Consider the following 25,011-nt stretch of genomic DNA (forward strand, 5'->3'; position numbering starts at 1 on the left):
GTCCTCAGAACTGTGAGGCTGACGCTCTAGCCAGTCGCCCACCGTGCCGCCTAAATAACATACAATTCAAAATTAAATAAAAAGCTAAACATTAAGTTAAATTAAAAAAAAAAAAAACAATTTAAAGTTTCATTTAAAAATGTTCTCTGTACATGCAATGTTTTCAAGAAATGTTAAATGTTTTTTAAAATTCAAATTAAATAGAAAATTAAAAGGACTCTCTGTATGGGCCATGTTTTTAAGCACAAAAAATATGCAATACATTATTTGCTGTCATGCAAGTATAAAAATAATTGAACTATTGTCTTGTGTGTTGTTAGGCTGATGCTGCAGTTCGACATCTCAGACGTGACCAGGGAGGGCATCGGCGTCAGCTGCCACCTGATGGTGGGTCAGAGCAGTGTACCGCACTACGAGCAACTGGAGGAGTTCAGCGCCCGACTAGCTCCAGGAGAGGTCACTTTCCATCCATCCATCTATTTTCTGTACCGCTTATCCTCACTAGGATCGACTAGGGTCTTTGGGCTAAGGCGGGGTCCACCCTGAACTGGTCACCAGTCAATCGCAGGGTACATATAAACAAACAACCATTCGCACTCACATTCACACCTACGGGCAATTTAGAGTCTTCAATCAACCTACCACGTATGTTTTTGGGATATGAGAGGAAACCGGAGTGCCCGGAGAAAACCCACGTAGGCACGGGGAGAACACGCAAATGCCTCACAGGCAATGCCAGATTTGAACTCGGGTCCGCCGAACTGTGAGGCATATGTGCTAACCAGTCGGTCACCGTGCCGCCAGGCCACTTTCCATACAGTAATTAGATTAACCTCAATATTCACTTTTACTACTTAAATAAATACAAAAAAAACACAATGCTTATTCATTCTAATAGTACTATAAGATGCCACTAGGTGACAGCTTCCTGTTCCCCCTTCCTTATGTCTTCAAAGGCTCAGTAAGTTTACTCTGTTTTATAACGCAATATGTATGCATAAATTAATATAAAAAATAAAGTACATAACAGTTAATTTCCAACAATACCCATAAAATGCAATGGTTGTCCTTAGGTGAACCAGACGTTGCTGCTACTCTACCTGGCTGTGTTCAGTGTTCACATTCCGGAGCGCCTGCGCATTTTCCTGGTGTCCGTCCCCGGCCCCAACCCGGCCCACTGGTCCGCCGCCCCGTCACTGGCCCAGAGCCTGGGCCTCCGTGGTGATCTGGAGGCCCTGCAGTTGCCTCGCTCTTGGCTGGACCCCTCGTCACTGAAGCAGGCGCTAGAGGGCAACAGCCCCAAGCACCTGAGCTTCAGCCGCTGCCCTGCCCTGTGGCCGCAGGTCAGACAAAAAAAACGCACATTTGAAACGCATATCCATACACTCACAAGTGAACTAAAGCATAAAATAGGAATGGGATACAGTGGTACCTTTCAACTTTAATTTGTTCTGTGTCCAAGCTCATAACTTCATTCATGAATTCGTATATCAAATATATTTTCCAAGTATAAATTAATTGAATGGCAATTAATCCATTCCAGCTCCCCCAAAACAGGTTTTTAAATAAGAAAAATAGCAATATATAGTGTAAAAAAAAAAGGCGAATGTAAAAGAGATAAATTGGTCTGATAAACTGTAATTGCTGCAGGTGCTGTCGTATTCGTGTATTGAATGTGAGTCTTTACAGGAGCTGGAGCAGGTACAATGACAGGAGCTGGAGCAGGTACAATGTGAGCGTCTGAGCATGAGCTATGGCCCACAGCAGCTCCTTGCCTGTATTGTCATTTTGTATTTGTGTTTGACTGTTTGGCCAGGTCAACAAACAGCTAAAAGTTCATAAAAAAGGCAAAAAAGTCTCTGTAGTAATCCAAATAAAAGAAAATATTTGCTTATGTAGCTCATATACATCTTTCATTTTCATTACATTTAACCATTTAAATTAAAAATAAACAAATGGCTAATTAAAATGTTTGTTTTTTCAAAATTCAATTTGGAATTAAATTGCAGTTAAAATGTAAAATTTGTGGTAATTTCTGGTCGACATGTTATAGGTTATGGAAAGTATGTGTATATGGAGCTCATATCCAGCTTTCGTTTTTCCACTACATTTAACCTTAAAAATACAAACAAAATAATAAAACATTAAAATGTTCAGTCCTATCTGATGGTCTACAAAAAGGTCTCATTGCCAAGGTGTGAGTCAAGACACTTCTCATGATGGTTAAGAGCAAAGAGCAGTCTCAAGACCATTGCAAAGCAAGTGTTGCGAAACATAACGATGACATTGGTTACAGGCGCATATCTAAGGTTCTGAACGTTCTAGTGAGCACGGTTCGGGCCATAATACGTAAGTGGAAAGCCAATCATACCACCATAAATTTGCCTCGGATCAGATGCTCCTCACAAGATTTCTGACAGAGGAGTGCAAAGAATAATCAGAAAAGTTGTCCAAGAGCCAAGGACCATCTGTAGATTGCTTCAAAAAGACCTGGAATTAGCAGGTACTGTTGTCACAAGGAATTACTCACTGTTTTGAGTAATGCACTCTGCCGCCATGGCCTGTATGCACGTTCATCACACAGGACCCCATTACCGAAAAAGAAGCGTGTCAAAGCTCGTTTAAAATTTGCTGAACAACATTTGGATAAGCCATTTCAATACTGGGAGAATATAGTCTGGTCTGATGAGAGCAAAATTTAACTGTTTGTATGCCATAATGCACACCACGTTTGGAGTAGAAATCGCACTGCACATCACCCTAAAAACACCATACAAACAGTGAAGTTCGGAGGTGGGACCATGATGGTGTGGGTCTGCTACGCAAGTGTGGAAAAGGATGGAATTTGATTTAATACATTTGCAGATCTGGAAAAGTATGGAAAATGTAAACTGTTGTTTGGACAAATATTCATGGTTCCAATACTGTTACAAGTTACAACTCTCTATTTTCTAAAACATCAAACTAATATCAAAAAATATATATAGATTGATCAGTGTATTTAAAAAAAATATTTTTATATTTTTTAAAGGCGCTAGGAAGCGCAGTTAAAATGTTTGTGTGTGACTACATAGTATTATACCATGGGCTTGGTGAATACTCGATTCTGATTGGCACAGAAAATGCAGGTGGTTGTTGTTGTTATTATTATAGTTATCCGCTTATAATGTACACCATTCGAACGTCTCAAGTAGTTCCTGTCAAAACATTATTACATTATTCCAAATTCATGCGCAGCACCCTCAGCCGCTAGATGATACGAGCGAACATAGCAACCCGACAGAGTCAGATTTTCTGATAAGTAAACGTAAAGTACTCTGCAGACAAAAATTTGCAAATTTAAAACATTGAGTGATTTAATCATTTACTTTATTTGGTGATTACAACACCTTTGATGACTGAGATGCTGCTGAGGAATTGAGGGGAAAATGAGACAGAAGCACCATAAAGAATTTACTATGTAAGATTTAAATCAACGTGCAGATGAGGAGGAGGAAATCAGTGTGAAGAAACAATCAAACAGGTGATTAAAACGCTGACAATTCCTGGCACAAAAACTGACAAATACAAACAGCACCACTGTTGATATTTTGAATGAAACAGTGTTTTACACTGTTTTATGCCGCCATCCAGTCAGAGAAGGCTGACAGATATTATACAGTGTTGCCAGCCTGAGACCTTAGTATATCAACTGTCACATGTAAATATACCCAATATATGGGTATATATATATATATATATATATATATATATTATATACATATATTATATACATATATTGGGTAAATATACCCAATATATGTGTAATAATAAAATACTTATTTTATCGTCATACCTGTGGTTATTTAAAATTTAATATCAAACTAGAAAATTTATTTGCTGGAGTACTGAATAGCGTTTACATTCTCTTAGAAAGTTATGGGATTTGAATGACTCTTCGTAGTCATGCCCTCAGGCATTGCAGGGGGAAATTGTTTTAGTAAAACTTTCTGTTTTGACTACAAAGCATCTACAGTACCATGAAAAAGTATTGTCACCCTTCTCAAATTCTTATATTTTTGCATAGTTCTCCCACTTTAAGATCAAAGAAATGTAACCCAAGTGAACTTAAAATGCATTTTTTAAATGGTCATTTAATTTATTAAGGAAAGAAAAAACTATTCAAAGTTACCTGGCTCTGTGTGAAAAAGTAATTATCTCCCTTGTTAAATCATGAATTAATTGTGGCTAATCACAATTTTTGCTTAATTTTCACTGATCACACCCAACCCTGATTACCTCCAGACCTGTTCAATCAAGAAATCATAAACAGAATTTGTCCCGACAAAATCAATTTGGACAAAAGATCTAAAAAGCTCCAACATGACGACAAATGACACGATCCAAAGAAATTCCAAAAGTCAAGAAATAAAGTAATTGACATCAGTCTGGAAAGGGTTACAAAAGCCATTTCTGAAGCTTTAGGATTCCAGCGAAACATAGGGAGAGCCATTGTCCTCACATGGAGAAAACATGGAACAGTGGCGAACATTCCCAGGAGTGGCCGGCCGACAAAGATTAACCCAAGACAACAGCAATGACTCATCCAAGAGGAACGCAGGACAACTTCTAAAGAACTGCAGGGCTCCATTGCCTCAGTTAAGGTCAGTGTTCATGACACAACAATAAGGAAGAGACTGGGCAAAAATACGATAACGATCCAAAACACACCAGCAAGTCAACTTCTGAATTGTTTCAGAAAACAAAATGATGGTTTTGGAGTGGCCGAGTCAAAGTCTAGACTTTAATCCAATTGCAATGCAGTGGCATGACCTTAAAAAGGCTGTTCATGCTCGAAAACCATACAATTTTGCTGAATTTAAACAATTTTGCAAGGAAAAGTGAGCCAAAATATCTCCATAGAGATGTGAATAACTCATTGCCATTTATAGAAAAGTCTTGATTTCTGTTGTTGCTGCGGAGGATGGCCAAACCAGTTATTATGTTTATGGGGCCATTACTTTTTCATACAGGGCCAGGTAACTGATTTTTTTTTTTCCCTTAATCAATGAAATCATTTCAAAACAGCATTTTAAGTTCACTTTGGTTATATTTGTCTAATATTTACATTTGTTTGATGATCTTAAACAAAGTGGGGAAACTGAAAAAATATAAGAATTTGAGAAGGGGGGCCAATACTTTTTTTACAGAACTGTATTTACTAAAATTTTTAATTATTTGAAATTGTTTTACCAAGAAGTCTGTAAATTAGGGTCTGGGAAAAGTATGGAATTTAGAAATTGCTAATGTGTAGGAATCCTGGCAATGAAAGTGTAATATTTAGGATGAAATTTTTGCTCCTCCGTACTCCTCGATGGGATATCTAGTGGGAGGCGTTAACTGTAAACAGAGAAGCGAGGATCGAGGTTGTGAGATGTTTTCAAGTAAAGAAGATTTAGCCTATGAAATGTTCTATGTCCTGATGAAATGAAACTTCTGCCCTCACTTCAACATTGTTCCTTGGCCACAAGAAAAAAATCAACGAATGCCAAACCATGACTAAGCGGGTATTCACTGGAAAGCTCTTTGATTTTTGTCTGTTAAAAGAGCTTTGGAAATAACATTTACTTACTTACCTACTTACTTTCAAGGTTTTCCAGTCACTGCTGGAGGGCGGCGTGCGGGATGCCTCGCGGCTGCTGAGCCTCAACCTCAGCGGCATCAACCACGTGCCGTACTCGGAGTGTCGTGGTGCAGATGACCAACTGCTCCCTTCCAACATGAGCCGGCTGGCATCCAGCTGCTTCAACCTCCGCCACTTGAACTTGATGCACACGCACTACCACCACGAGCACGCTTCTACCCTACCGCCACCCGCACCCCATTTGTGCGCCAGCCTCGCTCAACTCCAGCACCTTCGCTCGCTCACCTTAACTGCCTGTGCCCTCTCGGACGGCGTCCAGTCACATCATAGTTCCGCGCAGAACTCGTCTCCCTTACTTCTGCGTGGCTTGAAGAAGCTCCCTCGAGTGGGCTTCCAGAACTACAAAGTTGGCTCGGAGGTGGGGAACCAAGGTGGGTAGTGATATGCTACATTTACTTTCTTACATTTGCTCAAAGGGGCCATGCCATCAAAATCATTTCTTTTTTTCTACTGTTTTATGCATACCACAGGGCATGAGTCAGTGACTTAGTTTAAGTTTTACATCTATGGGGATTGTCGATTAAATGCAATAGCCTTTAAACACCAAAATGCCTTGCAGATAACAGGATTCAAAATCACTGACGGTGTGACGTAGTTACGCCAATTAATATTCATGTCAATACCTGCCCACTTTGTGGTTGTTACCCACCCCTTCAACTCCGCTTAACGACAACATGGCATTTACTGGTGTTAAGCGAGCGAGTCTCAGCCATACAAACACAGTCTACATACATATGCATATATGTACATATGTTGTTTAACAACAGTACTGTATTTCTAATTTTGAATGTATCTGTGATGGCTGAAATAAATAAATCACGGCAGGTTCAATTTACATGAATGGGAACGAATGATGAGCATAACCTCAAAATATCCCCCTCTCTTTTACTTTTCACCACATCCCCTGTCAGATCACATTCTCTATTAGTGGGCCAACTATCCGCCGCTTGGTAAATTAGGCTTCACAATAGTAAGACATTGAAGGACGTGATGTCACTATTAATGCTTGGGCGCTTCAAGCTTGTAGACACTAGTAGATGCCTTGATATGGACCAATCAGCTGTTTTCCATATTTAAACTGGGAAAGGTGAGGGATCCAGTCAGATCAAAGCTTATTTACATATTGTATATTAATGACAAATCCATCAGACTTTATTTCTAAGCATTTTTCATACAAAAAAATATGCAACACAAAGTGCTGTACATTATTAAAATATAAATCAAACATGCACACACATGACATGCACACACACGAAAAGGTTAAAAATAATACCTTAATGACCGAATAACCTGAGGCTGAGTACAGAGCATCCAGGTGAAGAAACACCATCTCGGGGAGCCGTCTGCACCAGGACCAGACCACAGGCCATCAGGACACAGCCCCCGGCGCAAGATCACAACAAACGGCCCATCATAACTCCCAGTGCAGAGGATATTTAAAGACTAGTAAACGAAATGTAGTCAACCCTGAACCACAGGGAAATCCAATGCAGTGATTTTAAAATCGGTATAACGTTCTCCCGCGATCTGGTCTTTGTAAGGACACGTGCTGCCAAATTTCTTAGTAATTGTAAAGTTTAAATACTCTTTTTGGGAAGACCACAAGCAGGGCATTACAGTAATCACTCCGATTAGTGATAAATGCGTACATTAGCGTCTCCTTGTTGGCTCAAAATAGAGACGGGCAGACGCTGGCAGTATTTTTCAAATGATTAAAAAAAAAAACTATTTTTGTGAAAATGTTAATATGTGGGATAAAAGTGAGCTCAGAGTCTAAAATAACACCCTGGTTTATCACTTGTGGTGAGGTCTTCAAAGATAGTTTTTCTCTTTGGGCCTCAGGACCAATGACTAAAACATCAGTCGTATCCTGGTAAAGATGGAGAAAGTTCTGTGCCATCCGTTTGATGTCTAAAATACAATGAAAAAGAGCATCAATTGGACTGCTGTCATCAGGAGACGCAGATGTACAGGTGCATATCGTCAGCGTAGCTATGTAACGTCACTCCGCGCCTTATGATGACACTGCCAGGAGGGAGCATGTACAAATTTAATAATAAAGGGGCATAAAATTAAACCCTGGGGCACACCACGTTACTTCATAGACTTTTGAGGAACATGCATCTAAGCTTACCATTAAAGTTCTCTCAGTTAGGTAGGTTAGAGTAATGTTTTTATAACATTTGTGTGCAGCACCAGAGAGGCCGACCAGATATTTTTGTCTTTTTAAAAAAAGGTGTGGTCTACCATACCAAAATCAGTCTTTAGATCCAGCAGAAACAACACTATTTGTTTATTGTAATCAAGATTACCTCTAAAATCACTTAAAATCTTGACAAGGGAAGTCGTGGTGCTCTGGTTTACCCTAAAACCAGACTGGTACTTTTCAGAAATATTAAAATGTGCTAAACAATAACGTTTTTGTAAGATCTTGCTTTAAAATCGTAAAGTTGATACTGGTCTATAGATTATAGATAAGATTGTTAAATCTAAATTGTTCTTCTTCAGAAGGGGCCTTACCACTGCTGCTTTCAGCTGTTCCGAGGCAGTTGAAATCTGGCTGTTTCACCTGCCAGATGTAAAAGACCAACTAGAATAGCTTGAAAAAGGACATTCTGGGTATTTCCAACCCAAATTACAAATGACGGCTTGTAACTTTGATGGAGAGGAGGCGGGGGAACTTTAGTTGAGGCACTTATGTCAATGTACCACTGTACTTGAATATTTTTTTTCACTGAATACTTGCTTACTGTTAATCATTTGGAGCAGTACTTTTTACTCAAGTATTCTACCCTCCTTTGTCCCTAGGGGACACCACCTCAGGAATTAGCCAGCTGGCCGCGGGATGCCTCTCCCTGGAGACCTTGGAGCTTATCGGGCCGGGTTTCGTCTCCGCTCTGCCCCGCTTGGAGCCGTGCACCCGTGCAAGCATGGAGCCACGTGGCATGTGTGCATGGGCCAGGGGGGTGGGAGACGCCCACTTGGCAGCGCTAGGCGGGATGACGCGGTTGCGCCGCCTGACGCTAGCCGGCCTGCCCGGCGTCCTGAGGGGCACGGGTTTGGCCCACCTAGTGACTCAGTGCAAGGACCTGCAGGTTTTGTCGCTCGCCAACATCGGCACGCTAAAAATTATGAACTATAACGCCGCCCTGCTGGAGGCACTCAGACACTGCTTGCAGCTACGAGAACTCAGGTAACATGGATGTTACAATTTTCAGAGGGCCTTCAATGACATACTTGTTCTAGATTGTCCCAGAAAATTGAGACCCGAAGCCAGTTTCCCTTAGCAACATGGAATTTGGTAGTCATATCTATCATGAGTAGACCCACAAAAAAAGTTTAAGAAGCCATGCCTGAAAATGCACAGAAAGACTGCCATTTTATTTCAGACCTGACATTTAAGGCTCATTTTGGCCATTTTTTCAGGGGTCCTTCCATGACAGACTGGTCCATAAAAATTCATCCCCCAAAGCCAGTTTCTCTTGGCAACATGAAATTTGGTATACAGACCCTATCCAAAAAAATGTCATGGAAACGTTTATTGATTTCCATAATTCCATTCAGAAAGTTAAACTTTCATAGATTATAGATTCAGGGCCCACAATTTAAACAAGTATTTTTGTTTATTTTTACATAATTTGGGCTTCCAGCTCATAAAACCCACAAAATCAGGAATTCAAAATATTAGAATACTGTGAAGAAGTCAGACCAAATTTTGGGCTGATAAACTGTCACACACTAATCTACTAAACTCAAAGCACCTGCACAGGTTCCCCCAGGTGTCATTAAATTCCTTCAGTTTGGTTCAATTGTCTGTTGGGTTCAATATGGAGAAGACTGCAGACTTGAGAACTAGCCAGAAGACCATCATTGATACCTTCCATAGGATGGGTAAGCCACAAAAGTTCATAGCTGAGGAGGCTGGCTGTTCACAGAAGGAATCAAGGTCCAAGGGTTTGGAGGAAGACGGGTGACGAACAGAACCCAAGCTGCTTTAGGTCCATTATGAAATATCCACAGTGAGTCATGATTTGGGGGGAAATGTCCAGTGCAGGTGTTGGTCAACTCTGCTTTCTTAAATCCAGAGTCACCGCAACAGTCTACCATAATGTTTTAGAGGACTTCATGATTCCTTCTGATGAGGATCTGTATGGAGATGCAGAGTTAATCTTCCAACAGGACCTGGCCCCTGCCCATACCGTCAGAAGCACCAAAACCTGGTTTGATACCCATCACACTGCTTGACTGGCTGGCGAACTCGCTGGATCTAAACCCTAAAGAATCTAAAGGGTATTGTCAAGAGGAAAATGAGGATCACCAGACCCCAAAAATATGAAGAACTGAGAGCAAGCATCAAGGAAATCTGGGGTTCCATAAATCCCAGGCAATGTCACTGGCTGAATGCCAGGGTGCATCAAGGCAGTGATTAAAGCAAAGGGATTTCCAACCAAGTATTGAAGATTAACATATAGTTTTGAAAGTACCATATTTTTATTCATTAATGTGACCCTATTTTTTTTCCCCTCAAAAACTGAGGATTGTGATTTCTTCACGGTATTCTATTTTTTTTAAATTCCTGATTTTGTGGGTTTTATGAGCTAGAAGTCAAGCCAAATTATGTAAAAATAAACAAATAAATACTTGAAATTATTAAAATTGTGGGCCCTGAATCTATAATCAATTAAAATTTTACTTTTTGAATGGAATTTTGGAAATAAACTTTTCCATGATATTCTATTTTTTTGGAAAGGGTCTGTATATGACTCATTAGTACAGTGGGGCAAAAAAAGTATTTTTTTTAGTATGGTGGAAAATACGTATTTGGTCAATAAAAAAAAAGTTCATCTCAATCCTTTGTTATATACCCTTTGTTGGCAACGACAGAGGTATTTTATTGTTTCACTCACCCAATTGACTGAGAGTTGACTTCACTGAAGCTCCGCACGGTATAGGCTGAGGCTCGGAGCGTGTCAGATGCTACACATCGGGAAAAACTCCTTTGCACAATATAATCTTATTCCAAATGTTGCACTGAGGTGACTGGTCATTAATTTTAACAAAGTTAAGACACACTTTTGTTTGCCGCCACCACCGTTTGGCACAAGCACGTCATAGGGCACGTTTTTCTTCGTTGGTTTACGTCGCTGCTTCTTTGTTTTTCGGCACTTCTTCGCAGCTGGAGGACTAGGCATCGAAATTGGGCACAGAAATTTTTATATTTGAACTGTTCCGGGAGAACCGGAACGTTAGTCCCGGTTTCAATCGGTTCTCAATGCCCAACCCTATACATGGCCCCATTCATTCTTTCCTTTACACGGATCAGTCGTCCTGGTCCCATTGCAGAAAAACAGCACCAAAGCATGATGTTTCCACCCCCATGCTTCATAGTAGGTATAGTGTTCTTTGGATGCAATGCGGCATTTTTTCTCCTTCAAACATGAAAAGTTGAGTATTTACCAATAAGTTATATTTTGGTTTCATCTGACCATACGACATTCTCCCAATCCTCTTCTGGATCATCCAAATGCTCTGTAGCAAACTTCAGACGAGCCTGGACATGTACTGGATTAAGCAGGGGGACACGTCTGGCACTGCAGGATTTGAGTCCCTGGCGGTGTAGTGTGTTACTGATGGTAGCCTTTGTTACTTTGGTCTCAGCTCTCTACAGGTCATTCACTAGGTCCCCCCATGTGGTTCTGGGATTTTTGCTCACTGTTCTTGTGATCATTTTGATCCCATGGGATGAAATCTTGCGTGGAGCCAAGATCGAGGGAGATTATCAGTGGTGTATGTCTTCCATTTTCTAATAATTGCTCCCACAGTTGATTTCGTCACACCAAGCTGCTTACCTATTGCAGATTCAGTCTTCCCAGCCTGGTGCAGGTCTACAATTTTGTTTCTGGTGTCCTTTGATAGCTCTTTGGTCTTGGCCAAAGTGGAGTTTGAAGTGTGACTGTTTGAGCTTCTGGAGGGGTGTCTTTTATACTGATAATGAGTTCAAACAGGTGCCATTAATACAGGTAACGAGTGGAGGACAGAGGAGCCTCTTAAAGAAGAAGTTACAGGTCTGTGAGAGCCTGAAATCTTGCTTATTTGTAGGTGATCAAATACCTTATTTTACTGAGGAATTAACCAATTAATTCATTAAAAATCGGACTGTGATTTTCTGGATTTTTTTTTTCTCATTTTGTCTCTCATAGGTGAGGTATACCTATGATAAAAATTACAGGCCTCTCATCTTTTTAAGTGCGAGAACATGCAGAATTGATGGCTGACTAAATACTTTTTTGCCCCACTGTAGATGCACCAAAAAGTCTAATGACTCAATGCCTGAAAATGCACTTGAAATCTGCCGTTTTGGTTCAAACCTGCCATTTTAGGATCATTTTGGCAGTTTTCCAGAGGTCCTTGTATGACATATTTGTCATAGTTTGTCCTAGAAAAATCAGTCCCGAAACCACTTTCACATGGCAACATGAAATTTGGTAGACATATATCATGAGTAGAACCATAAAAAAAAATTCTCAAGAAGCCATGCCTGAATATGCACAGGAAGTCTGCTGTTTTTAAAAGCAGATATTTTGTTTATTTTGGCCTTTTTTTTTTTCTTTTTTTTTTACTCCTTAGGGTCAGGGATTGGCCAAACATCTTGTGTGTGCTGAAGTGTTTGGCCTGAATCGATTCACAGATTTTTTTTCAATCTGTTGTATTTATTGTGAATGGATGTGTTCAGGTTAGAGCAGCCCTACTTGAACGCCAACTCATCCTTCTTTGATGCCCTCTCCTGCTGCTGCAGCCTGCAACGCTTCTGCCTCATCTCGCGCAACGGCTCTTTTGAGGCGGCTGCGGCTGAGTTATTCATGGAGCGCTGCAATCGCGTGGTCATGTGCCACATGTTCACCGGCGGTACGTTGGTGGCCTGCCGGAATCTGCAGAAAACTCTCCTTGACAGGTCTGCATAAAAGTGCACGCTTAGGGCTGGGTGATGAATTGATTTTTATTAATTCCAGGCGGCACGGTGGGCGACTGGTTAGAGCGTCAGCCTCACAGTTCTGAGGACCCGGGTTCAATCCCCGGCCCGCCTGTGTGGAGTTTGCATCTTCTCCCCGTGCCTGCGTGGGTTTTCTCCAGGCACTCCGGTTTCCTCCCACATCCCAAAAACATGCATTAATTGGAGACTCTAAATTGCCCATAGGCATGACTGTGAGTGCGAATGGTTGTTTGTTTCTATGTGCCCTGCGATTGGCTGGCAACCAGTTCAGGGTGTACCCTGCCTCCTGCCCGATGACAGCTGGGATAGGCTGCAGCACGCCCGCGACCCTAGTGAGGAGAAGCGGCTCAGAGGATGGATGGATAATTAATTCCACTTTACTTACCAGGACAGTTTTTTTTATTTTAAGCGGTTTGCTTAGTTCGAATCGCGTTCACATCAGCGTGGACGTGCTATCCCCCATGAGCTGTAATTCTATTATTTCTGGGGGAGTATACGCTACTGGGGGAAAAATACAGTTTAAAAAAAATTGTATCAGGAGAAATAAAGCAAATGCCAGAAGCGGGAAAAATAAATTTTAAAAAAACTTTTTCTTTTAACATTCTTCATTTGTTTTTCATTGAAGAGGGGAGGGTGACTTCAAATCAGATTTTTTTTATACAAATGTGATTTTATTGTAAGGTCATATCACCCAGCCTTACCCTTGGTGTAAATACTATTTGTAGGGGGGGTAGTAATTTGATATTTTGTACATCCCTGTTGCAGGTTTTTACCTGAGCGGCCGGGCCTTTCTGCAGTCATTTACCCGATACAGCACGAAGACCTGCCTTCCGTCATCAGAGACATCCCGCTCACTCTGTTGGACAGCACCACCTTATTCCAGAGTCACGTGGCCCAGCCGCCGCGTTTGTCACCCTGGTGATGACAACTCACAATACCTCCACGCCATTGGTGCTGCTGAAGTTTACGATCAAGAAGACTGATTGGACTCGTTTGTCTTGTTTTCAGCTATTTCTTTTTAACCTTAAGTTGTGATGCTTTGAATGGAGATGTTACACGGAGTTTAGAGTGAAGTGTTTTTTTTTTAAGAACTGCCATTTATATTTTGCCTTTTTTTTTTTGCATCAAAAATAACATGCCACTCTTTTATAAGTGCCAAATCAAAGGATGTATTTGTTTGCAAAAATGTATATTGGACCTCCAATTCCAATAAATTATTATTTTTTAATGACTACCTGTTATTTCTGCCACCACAGTCAACCATCAGTCTAAAAGGAAAAATAGTTTTTAAAAATTACTTGAATGTTGCTTGTTTAAAATGTTACTTTTTGTCTTTTATGTATTTTTTAAAATGTCATTTCATTGCAATTTACACTGAAAAAAAATATAAATCTGTTAAATATATTGTAGAAGTTATCATTTATTTGCTAAGATTGCATTAGTTTTATGGATGATTTTGAGAAAGGAAGATGTCTTGCCTTCAAGATGATGACTCAGTAGGAATCATCCGATAGAAGGGCGCCTTGACCAAGGACGTGGCCGGTGTTGGTCTCATGTCTTCACCTTGAAACCCTCCACTTAGTGTGTTGTGTCTGGTAGCTTAGTATGTTATGTCTTGTAACTCAGAAACCTCCCTATTTCAAATAAATACAGGAGCGACGGGAGAGATTGTTTAGAGTGTGATGAGAGGCTGTAATCTGAACAATCTCCCATACGTCCTCCTCATGAGCAAAAGAAACCAGCGTCTTTATTCCTTTTGTGTCTATTTTTATAGGTGTTGGGTGAGATAGAGCCAACAAAATCCAACACTTGTTTTTGCTCCCATTTTTTGTGAGCTGGACAAGATCTAAAACTTTTTCTACATACACAAAAGGCCATTTCCCTCAAATATTGTTCACAAATCTGTGTTCGTGTGCATTTCTGCTTTGTCGAGATGATCCATCCCACCTCACAGGTGTGGCATATCAAGATGCTGATTAGACAGCATGATTATTGCATAGGTGAGCCATAGGCTGGACTCAATAAAAGGCCACTCTGAAATGTGCAGTTTTATTACACAGCACAATACCACAGATGATCGAAGTTCTGAGGAAGCGTGCAATTGGCATGCTGACTGCAGGAATGTCCACCCGAGCTGTTGCCCGTGAATTGAATGTTAATTGCTCTATCATCAGCCATCTCCAAACGCTTTTCATACAATTTGACAGTGCATCCAACAGGCCTCACAACCGCAGACCACATGTAACCACACCAGCCCAGGACCTCCACATCCAGCATGTTCACCTCCAAGATCATCTGAGACCAGCCACCCGGACAGCTGCTGCAACAATCAGTTTGCATAACCAAAGAATTTCTGTCAGAAACCGTCTCAGGGAAGCTCCTCTGCATGCTCGTCGTCCTCATCGGGGTCTGCAGTTCGTCGTCATAACCGACTTGAGTGGGCAAATGCTCACATTCAATGGCATTCCAGAAGAGGCAGGAACATAGGGTGACCTACAAGAGCGGAGGTAGAAGCACACAGGTGGATTACATTTTGTGCAGACGATGTAATCTGGAGGATGTTACTGACTGTAAAGTAGTGGTAGGGGAGAGTGTGGCTAGACAGCATAGGATGGTGGTGTATAAGATTAAGAAGACGAAGGCAGAGCAGAGAACCATGTGGTGGAAGCTGGGAAAGGAAGACTGTTGTGTGGCTTTTCGGGAAGAGGTGATACAGGCTCTCGGTGGACACGAGGAGCTTCCAGAAGACTATACCACTATAGCCAGGGTGATCAGAGAAACAGGCAGGAGAGTACTTGGTGTATCTTCTGGCAGGAAAGGAGAGAAGGAGACTTGGTGGTGGAACCTCACAGTACACAGGTTAGCTAAGAAGAAGTGGGACACTGAGAGGACCGAGGAGAGGCGAAAGGAATATATTGAGATGTGATGTAAGGCAAAGGTAGAGGTGGCAAAGGCCAAACAAGAGGCATATTATGACATGTATGCCAGGTTGGACACTAAAGAAGAAGGAGAAAATGATCTATACAGGTTGGCAAGACAGAGGGATAGAGATGGGAAGGATATGCAGCCGGTTAGGGTGATTAAGGATAGAGATGGAAATGTGTTGATTGGTGCCAGTAGTGTGCTGGACAGATGGAAAGAATACTTTGAGGAGTTGATGAATGAGGAAAATGAGAGCGAAGGAAGAGTAGATGAGGCAAGTGTGGTGGACCAAGAAGTCGCAATGATTAGTAAGGGGGAAGTTAGGAAGGCATTAAAGAGGATGAAAACTGGAAAGGCAGTTGGTCCTGATGACATTCCTTTGGGGGTATGGAAGCATCTAGGAGAGGTGGCTGTGGAGTTTCTGACCAGCTTGTTCAACGGAATTCTTGCAGGTGAGAAGATGCCTGAGGAATGGAGGAAAAGTGTGCTGGTGCCCATTTTTAAGAACAAGGGTGATGTGCAGAGCTGTGGGAACTATAGAGGAATAAAGTTGATGAGCCACACAATGAAGTTATGGGAAAGAGTAGTGGAGGCTAGACTCAGGACAGAAGTGAGTATTTGCGAGCAACAGTCTGGTTTCATGCCTAGAAAGAGTACCACAGATGCATTATTTGCCTTTAGGATGATGGAAAAGTACAGAGGTCAGAAGGAGCTACATTGTGTCTTTGTAGATCTAGAGACATGACAGAGTAACCAGAGAGGAACTGTGGTACTGCATGCAGAGGTCTGGAGTGGCAGAGAAGTATGTTAGAATAATACAGGACATGTATGAGGGCAGCAGAACAGTGGTGAGGTTTGCTGTAGGTGTGACAGAGGAATTTAAGGTGGAGGTGGGACTGCATCAGGGATCAGCCTTGAGCCCCTTCCTGTTTGCAGTGGTGATGGATAGGCTGACAGATGAGGTGAGACTGGAATCCCCGTGGACCATGATGTTTGCAGATGACGTTGTGATCTGCAGTGAAACCAGGAGCAGGTGGAGGAACAGTTAGAAAGATGGAGGCATGCACTGGAAAGCAGAGGAATGAAGATGAGTCAAAGAAAGACAGAATATATGTGCATGAATGAGAGGGGTGGTGGGGCAAGAGTGAGGCTAGAGGGAGAAGAGATGGTAAGGGTGGAGGACTTTAAACACTTTAAATACAGTCCAGAGCAATGGTGAGTGTGGTAAGGAAGTGAAGAAACGGGTCCAAGCAGGTTGGAACGGGTGGAGGAAGGTGTCAGGTGTGTTATGTGACAGAAGAGTCTCTGCTAGGATGGGCAAAGTTTATAAGACAGTGGTGAGCCAGCCATGCCATGATGTACGGATTAGAGACAGTGGCACTGAAGAGACAACAGGAAGCAGAGCTGGAGGTGGCGGAAATGAAGGATGCTGAGGTACGCTCTCAGAGTGACCAGGTTGGATAAAATTAGAAATGAGCTCATCAGAGGGACTGCCAAGGTTCGATGTTTTGGAGACAAAGTTAGAGAGAGCAGACTTCGATGGTTTGGACAGGTCCAGAGGAGGGATAGTGAGTATATTGGTAGAAGGATGATGAGGATGGAGCTGCCAGGCAAGAGAGCTAGAGGAAGAGAAGGGTGATAGATAGTGAGGGAAGACATGAGGGCAGTTGGTGTTCGAGAGGAGGATGCAGGAGATCGGCTTACATGGAAGAGGATGAAACGCTGTGGCGACCCCGAACGGGACGAGCCGAAAGGAAAAGAAGAATATAATTGTCTGGCTTGCATTTCAATTTGAATGATTTTTTAATTATTTTCAGATGTTACTTTAAAATCTTCAATGGTGTTTTGTTTTTTAAATTTTATTAATACAAGGTTTAATACAAAAAGACTGAATTTCATTAAAAATAGAAATTAGTTTTAAAAAATGTTAATTTTGAAGGGGTACGCCTATTAGCAGGCATACCAATGCATTACTGATGTCGATCAATTTGAGACGCTTTAATGTGCAAATTTTTCACGATTCCATTCAGTAATTAATAAACACTTTATTTTGCTGTAGCACATACCATTTTACATTATTATTAAGGTGTGACATATGATAATTTATTTTTGTAAATGGTATTTTTTAATAATGACGAGATTTTAAATTGTGCTATATTTTCTCTACTATCGACTACCCATGACTACTGGATTGCGTCACCACCAAACATGGCGACGCGCACGACACGACACGACACACTGAGCTCGTGTTGACAAACAAGTAAAATTTGATCAATTGTCAAGTATGTAATATATAGCTGCTTTGTAACGTGTTGTATTTAACCATGCTACTGTCCGTATCCACTTTGTGGTGCCGAAATTGGGCAACAATGTCAGTCATGGTTGCCAAGTTGTCCCGTCTACCAGTGGTCAACAAGCGTGCTGCTACCCGGTATGAAGCTCCACCACCACCTCCGGTGAAGCTCTTCCTCACACCCAGCAGACGGTTCTCCCGGTCTGCCTCCACATGGCAGCAGGACGCGGAGATAGCCTCGTCCTCGGAGGAGAACTTCGGCGCTCTGTCCACCGACATGTCTATCCGGAGGTCTTTTCGGAAAGTTAGCCCGGAGATGTTGGACCTGAGCTACCCAGAAGACGACGACGACAAGAAGTCGGAGCAATCTTCACGCAGGCCCGGGAGGAGAAATACCACCTACTGGTACTTCTTACAGTGCAAGAAGCTGATTAAAGCTGGGAAGGTTGGTGTTATTAAGACATTGTCATGTATTGTTAACAGTCCCGAGAGAAGGCACTAGTCCCAGGTGAAGGTTCTAGTTTTGAAAGAAGGTTCTAGTCCTCAGAAAATGTTCTAGCTTTGAAAGAAGGTTCGAGTCTTAAGAAAAGGTACTAGTCCACACAGAATGTACTAGTCCCAGAAGAATGGAATAGAATATGACAAAATGAAAACATTTCATTTTGTGATATATGAAAACATCACAAAATGGTGGGTTTTAACTTGGTCACTACCTCTGAAAGTATAATATATACTTTTTGTTTCGTAATTTAATAGCCCATGCCACTGTTTACTATAAATTTAGCATTTTTGATGAGTGCTAGTCTTATTTTGGTGGAATAAATTTCATTCACTGGAAACTTTATTAGGTACTCTGATGATCTCATGACATCCAATGCAAGACTTTGGCCTTTACAAAGGTAATAATGCTCTTGTATGATTTTTTTCATATCATACTAAGTGTTGTTTCTGATAATTCGACCCTCTTTTGTAGCTAAATAAGCAAAGTGTAATATTTGAAACAGCTCCAAGCATGGTGGTGTGCTCTGCAAACACCAACCACAATAAAATACCTAATATTTTTTGTTCTGTGGATAATAAATTAAAGATATATGTGTTGAATTTCAGCTGCAGGAGGCATTGGAGATGTTTGAGAGAGACATGCTGCACGGTGAGAAGCTGCAGCCGGAAGAGTACAACTACAGCGTGCTCATCGGAGGCTGCGGGCGAGCCGGCCAGCTTAAGAAGGCCTTCAAGCTCTACAACGATGTGAGGACGCATCACACGTCCCGTGCACTACCTCAAAATACATGTCCCACATATTTTTAGGGATACATTTTCTCAATTTTAGGCATTAGTTTTCCAAAAAGTCAGGTTTCCATGCCCTTAAATGTAGATTATACATGGAAGAAAGGAAAATTTCATAGAACACAGACAATACCCGTAGTCACTTAAAACCATCACCAAAGTCATTCCTCAAAATCTCAAGCAAGTACTTTCCACCTTTCTTTCGATATTATTATAATACATAAACATATTATTTATTTTAGTAAAGTTTGTATTTTTAAATATATTTTGTATTTTTTAGTATCCTTTTTAAAAGTTGTAATTATTTTTAACATGCCTTTTATATCTATTTTTTTTTGTCATTTTTAAAGGTTTTAAAAAATATTTTAAACATGTATTTTTTAAATGATTCTGCATACATACATAGATCATTTTAGAGTTGAGACTATGTGAGTCCCGGGATGCACATGCTATGGAAACAATAAATCCCAGCCCTGGAACGATGAGTCCCTGCAATCTATCGTCACGACATACAGATACAGTAATCCTCCGCTACATCACGGTTCTTGCTTTGTGGTCCCGCTATATTCCAGATTTTTATTACATTTGTTACGCTGTCTTTTATACTGTTTTTACAATATTTTGGTTATCCATTGTTCTTTCTCTCTCTCTCAATATATTATGTGTTTAGGCCGGCCACGATAGCAAATGTTTTAGAATATATTTTCCCAAAAACCTTCATGATGAATGATATTGTTGTTGCTTTTTTTTAATGTCACTGTTAAAACGATATAATAGCATAATATAGAATTGTCAGTAAATAGCCAGGTTTCCCATCTATGCAAACAAAAATATATGTCAAATAATGTCTTATATTACTCCAGCATCCAGTTGTCTAGTTATTATATTTAAAAAACTTATGGCAATATATTTAAATGTAATTAAAATGCATTTTTGTACAAATAGAGGTCAGCTTCGTTTCTAATCAATGTGTGTTGCAGCTGAAAAAGCGAGGTCTGGAGGCGTCGGACGCAACCTACACGTCTCTGTTCAACGCCTGCGCGGAGTCTCCGCACAGACGTGTGGCTCTGGAGCAGGCGCTCAAGCTGGAACAGGAACTGAGACGCAAGAACCTCACCCTCAGCGTGGCCACTTACCACGCCGTCCTCAAGACGCACTCACTCAACAACAACCTACACGCCTGCATACACACGCTCAGGGTGTGTGTGTGTGCGCCATTTGTGTCTTGCATGTATGTGTGTGTGCAAGGAATTAAAGGGATTAAAAAATAGAACATATGAAATATGACTCCTACATCGTGTATCGTGTGTGTGTGTGTGTGTGTGTGTGTGTGTGCGTGCATGTCTTGTCTTGCATGTATATGTCTTCTGTTTGTATGTATGTCTTGTGCATGTGCGTGGGTTTTGTGTGTGTCTCGCATCAAGTTTCTGCTTAATCCTGGCTGTATCTGTGTGGTCTATATAATTGTATCTTGTTTGAAGTTTCTGATCAATTTTGTGTTTGTGTATGTTTCTAGGAAATGCTGGATGTCGGTCACGCCGTCACTCAGGAGACATTTCACTACTTGCTGATGGGATCTCTGAAGGACAAAGAGCTTGGCTTTAGGCTGGCTTTGCAGGTCTTTTCACTTTACTACACTATTGCTAACCAGCACCAGTAATAGCTAAGGATCTCTCAGATTAATTAAATGCAAAATACACTACAAATGTGTGTTTTGTTTTTATTGTTGTTGTTTTTACAGGTGTGGCAGCAGATGCTCAAGTCTGGCCTCGTTCCGGACTCCAAGAATTACAACCTGCTATTGAGGACCGTAAGGGATTGTGGAATTGGCGATCCTGCATTGGCCTCCAGCATCCTACTCCAGTCAAGCGAGACACACGTCAAGTCAAGCAAAGGAGTTGATATTGACCTTCTGGAGCGGCAGCTGCTTGTCCAACCTGACAGCCAAGGTGGTGGTGGTGAGACACAAAACCCCTTGGTGCTGCTCAGACCGGCAGAAACTGCACTCCTGCCTGTTGGCTTCACCCCTAACCTGCTGGACCTCCTGGAGGGAAAGGGCGGCGGTGGCGTGATCTCCTTCGGGGCTGTGGAAGGAGCGTCCGACAGACTGGCGCTGCTGGGCGGAGCCCACGGTTTCCTGGAGAAGATGGCGGCGGGTGGGCTGGAGCCAGACCTGCGGACTCTGACGCTGCTGGCGGACACCATGGCGCCCGGTCTTCAGTCTCTGGAGACGCTGTTAAAGGTGGCCAAGCGGCACTGCGTCAAGCTGGACACCACCTTTTTCAACTCGTCCATTCGCAGGGCTGCCAGAAGTGGAGACCTGGATGGAGCTAAGGTATTGTTCTTGGGTTAGATGCTTCCAACTTTATGGGAACAGTTTGGGAAAGCCCAGCTTCCGTTTTATGGATTTGTAACGATTGACATGTAGACTAACCAATGACGTGCAAATGACAAAATGCACCAATAATTGGTGGTGAGTGTAATGACATTGACATGTCAACTCACTAACGACTGCATCAAAATGTAGTCAAAACACTCAGGAAAAGCGCGGGGCATCAACCACTAGGCTTTGTGACATGTTGACTTGTCGTTTGTTGCTAGGCAGAGTTCATAAGGCTCAACACCAATGCCCAATGGAAAAAAAAATAGAACCATTTTACTTTACTTTTGCCCATGTGTAGTTTGTCCCTTCCCTACAGAACTGAACTCGTGAAGTGAAAAGCAAAAGTGACGTTAATATCTTCGAATTTTGCGTTTGCGTGTCTGCAGGCCGTGTTGAGTATTATGCAAAAGCGCAACGTGAGCGTGGATGTGCAGACGTTTGGGAGTCTGGCACTGGGGTGCCAGGGACAGAAGGATGGACTTCAACTCCTCCAAGACATGGAGGTGATGATGATGATGTATGTAGAGTATGTATGATGTAATCAGTTCCATGTAGTCTGACCAATGGCTCCATGTTTGTTGTCAGGAGGCGGGGTTACAGCCCAACGCGCACGTGTTCTCTGCCCTAATTGGCCGAGCGACTCGCCGTCTGGATTACCCTTACCTGAAAACGCTGCTGAAAAGCATGCGTGATAGGAGAGTGTGGCCGAACCAGGTAGTCATCAAACAGCTGGAGTTTGCAGCGCAGTATCCTCCCAATTATGACCAGGTAACCACAGCGACCATTTTGTTGCTGTCACCTTTAAGAGACACATTATTCTTTTTTTTCCCCACACAATTCACAACCATTTCCATGTGTCTTAATTAGGGATTTCGCGATCCGATGACGTGATCTAAAATCAGGGTCGATCACGTGATTTTCAGCTGATCGAGATCAGGTGAAAAAGATCGGTTTAATTCATTTTGTGACATTTTAAATGTCACAAAGTGACAAAATAATCCAAAAGTACAAAGATCTTGGCAAATGGAACAGTAATAGCTTCGTTTTAGATTACACAATGTAACTTTTCGGGGTATTTTTAGTACCCGTATAATATAAGTGACAGAAAGCGACGCAGACTCTGTGTTTGTGTGCATGCGTGACACACACAAACACAGTTTCTGCCCTCCGTGAGCGTGCTTTAAGATGTTTACACCTCAGGTGTAGTTTACTGTACAACTAAACACGCAACAAAAATAATTACACACATTATATATTTAGATAGAAGACACACATGATCGTTTTAGATATCGCCATCTTAATGCTAACAGACAATGGATAACCCCATTGACTGGTTAGCTAGAATTAACATTACATCATGGGGGGGTTACCTTATTATTCGGACTATAAGGTGCACTTAAAATCCTTACATTTTCTCAAAAATTTACAGTGTGCCTTATAATCTGGTCCGCCTTATGTATGAATTCTGCTTGTGCTTAGTGACCTCGAACCGATTTTATGTGGTACACGGCGCTCAAAAATCTGCCAAAATGTTTTAGTGTGACTTTGGCAAACTACGAAGCTGGATTATCGGAGCATTATGGCTACCGTAGTGAGGAGCCTCGCGGAGTAATATTTACTGTGCTTCAACATTAATATTATGGTGCGTGTATAAGTGATTTATCAGATTTTTTTGTTTTGCTTAATGTGCCTTATAATCCAGTGTGCCTTATGTTTGAAACTGATTGAAAAAAAAAATAGACCCGTTCATTGATAGTGTGCTTTATAGTCCGAAAAATATGGTACCTTCAAATAACGAACATTTATACACAAATCCCGTAGTAGCACATACTGACAGGTAATATAACAATACTCACAGGCATATATTCGTCCTAATCTGTGAAAAAAAACAGTTAAATTGTTTGATCGTGACGTTCTTTTTCTATTCTTTTTAATATCAGAAGAAGAAAACAGATTTTACAGAATGACTCTCACAGACACATTTATACAAATAGGCAGATATCTATTTCACACTTGATGGGTGGGCAGGCACTCAAGACAGTCACAACTATTTGAATACAAACAATAACAAGTAATTTTTTTATGTGCTGCTCATTTCATTTCCTTCTTCCCAGTACAAGTCCCGCAACAACTACCTACTCCAGATTGACGGCTTCCGTGGTTACTACCAGCAGTGGCTACAAGCCATGCCGGCCCAGGACGACCAGGACGGACAGTCGGACTCGAGTGCGGCGTTTGTCAAAACTCAAGCTGAGAGGATCGAGGGCCGGAAGAAGCAAAGAGCAGCGGCGAAGATCAAGATTAGCAGCACGAAAGCAACCATGACACCTTAGTCATGGCCTTTTTATTGTTAGTAATTCATCAATTCATTTTCCGTACTGCTTATTCTCACTAGGGTCGTGGGCATGTGAGTGCAAATGGTTGTTTGTTTATGTGTGCCCTACGATTGGCTGGCAACCAGTTCAGGGTGTACCCCGCCTCCTGCCCGATGATAGCTGGGTTAGGCTCCAGCACGCCCGCGACCCTAGTGAGGAGAAGCGGCTCAGAAAATGGATGGATGGATGATATAATTTCAACAGAGCCAAAGCATACGTGGTGAAGACCCACCGGAACTTCCACTTATGACCCGGGCTAAGTTTAGCTTCTCCAAGACATACAACGATCTTAAACAGTTGAGATGTGTCACTTCAACATAATTTCTTCACGCCAATTACTACTTTGGTATCATCTGTTGATTTGGCTCCATCTTGTGCCATTTTAGCGTTACAGAAAAGTACAAAAATACACATGAAAGCTGTGATATATTTTTCAGCAAATAATGGTGGATATCCATCCATCCATCCATTTTCTGAGCCGCTTCTCCTCACTAGGGTCGCTGGCGTGCTGGAGCCTATCCCAGCTGTCATCGGGCAGGAGGCGGGGTACACCCTGAACTGTTTGCCAGCCAATCGCAGGGCACATAGAAACGCAACCATTCGCACTCACAGTCATGCCTACGGGCAATTTAGAGTCTCCAATTAATGCATGTTTTTGGGATGTGGGAGGAAACCGGAGTGCCGGAGAAAACCCATGCAGGCACGGGGAGAACATGCAAACTCCACACAGGCGGGGCAGGGGATTGAACCCGGGTCCTCAGAACTGTGAGGCTGACCCTCTAACCAGTCGCCCACCGTGCCGCCTAATGGTGGATAGGTTAATTAAAAAAACAAAAAACGTGAATGGTGAATCATGAATATATAATGTTTCTTGTGTTTTATTTTGTTTTTGTGTATGATCGTACACTGTCCCCTGAGGCGATTCTCGGATTAGAAGTTTACGGGTGATGAGCTCCTGGCTCGACAAGATAAATTTCACAGTTTTGGACATTTTAATCAAATTCCTATGAAAGAGAAGCAGAAAGTTTGTAACTAAAGCATCACATTTGATAAAGGTTAGAAACTAAAGAGGAATTA

General features: G+C 41.8%; 2 protein-coding genes across 5 annotated transcripts in view; both read left to right on the forward strand.

The window, feature by feature from the left end:
* Window positions 1-14,397, forward strand: part of fbxl18 (F-box and leucine-rich repeat protein 18) — a 19,788-nt gene extending 5,391 nt beyond the window's left edge. For 3 of the 4 annotated variants that reach the window (XM_061678644.1, XM_061678647.1, XM_061678646.1), the window contains 6 exons: window positions 321-456; window positions 1,074-1,343; window positions 5,631-6,054; window positions 8,492-8,876; window positions 12,417-12,635; window positions 13,440-14,397. In XM_061678644.1, the coding sequence (XP_061534628.1) occupies window positions 321-456; window positions 1,074-1,343; window positions 5,631-6,054; window positions 8,492-8,876; window positions 12,417-12,635; window positions 13,440-13,596 (1,591 nt within the window). In that variant the 3' untranslated portion in view covers window positions 13,597-14,397. The remainder of the gene's footprint in view (window positions 1-320; window positions 457-1,073; window positions 1,344-5,630; window positions 6,055-8,491; window positions 8,877-12,416; window positions 12,636-13,439) is intronic. The other variant, XM_061678648.1, reaches the window with a different exon arrangement.
* A 3,408-nt stretch (window positions 14,398-17,805) lies between these two features.
* Window positions 17,806-24,092, forward strand: ptcd1 (pentatricopeptide repeat domain 1). The gene is made up of 8 exons (XM_061680751.1): window positions 17,806-18,334; window positions 18,997-19,137; window positions 20,157-20,375; window positions 20,693-20,794; window positions 20,918-21,511; window positions 21,946-22,062; window positions 22,145-22,327; window positions 23,674-24,092. Exons 1-8 carry the CDS (start codon window positions 17,921-17,923, stop codon window positions 23,890-23,892), a joined length of 1,989 nt encoding a protein of 662 aa, XP_061536735.1. The 5' UTR covers window positions 17,806-17,920; the 3' UTR covers window positions 23,893-24,092.
* The last annotated feature ends 919 nt before the right edge of the window (window positions 24,093-25,011 follow it).

Source organism: Phycodurus eques, chromosome 6 (assembly GCF_024500275.1).
Source record: "Phycodurus eques isolate BA_2022a chromosome 6, UOR_Pequ_1.1, whole genome shotgun sequence".
Classification (NCBI taxonomy): Eukaryota; Metazoa; Chordata; class Actinopteri; order Syngnathiformes; family Syngnathidae; genus Phycodurus; species Phycodurus eques.

Excerpts from the sequence above, each read along its gene's own strand:
- ptcd1 (XM_061680751.1), top strand. The coding sequence starts at position 17,921 with ATGCTACTGTCCGTATCCACTTTGTGGTGCCGAAATTGGGCAACAATG. Across the intron at positions 20,376-20,692 it reads CCTGCATACACACGCTCAGG|GAAATGCTGGATGTCGGTCA; the intron begins GTGTGTGTGTGT and ends GTATGTTTCTAG. Across the intron at positions 21,512-21,945 it reads GAGACCTGGATGGAGCTAAG|GCCGTGTTGAGTATTATGCA; the intron begins GTATTGTTCTTG and ends GCGTGTCTGCAG.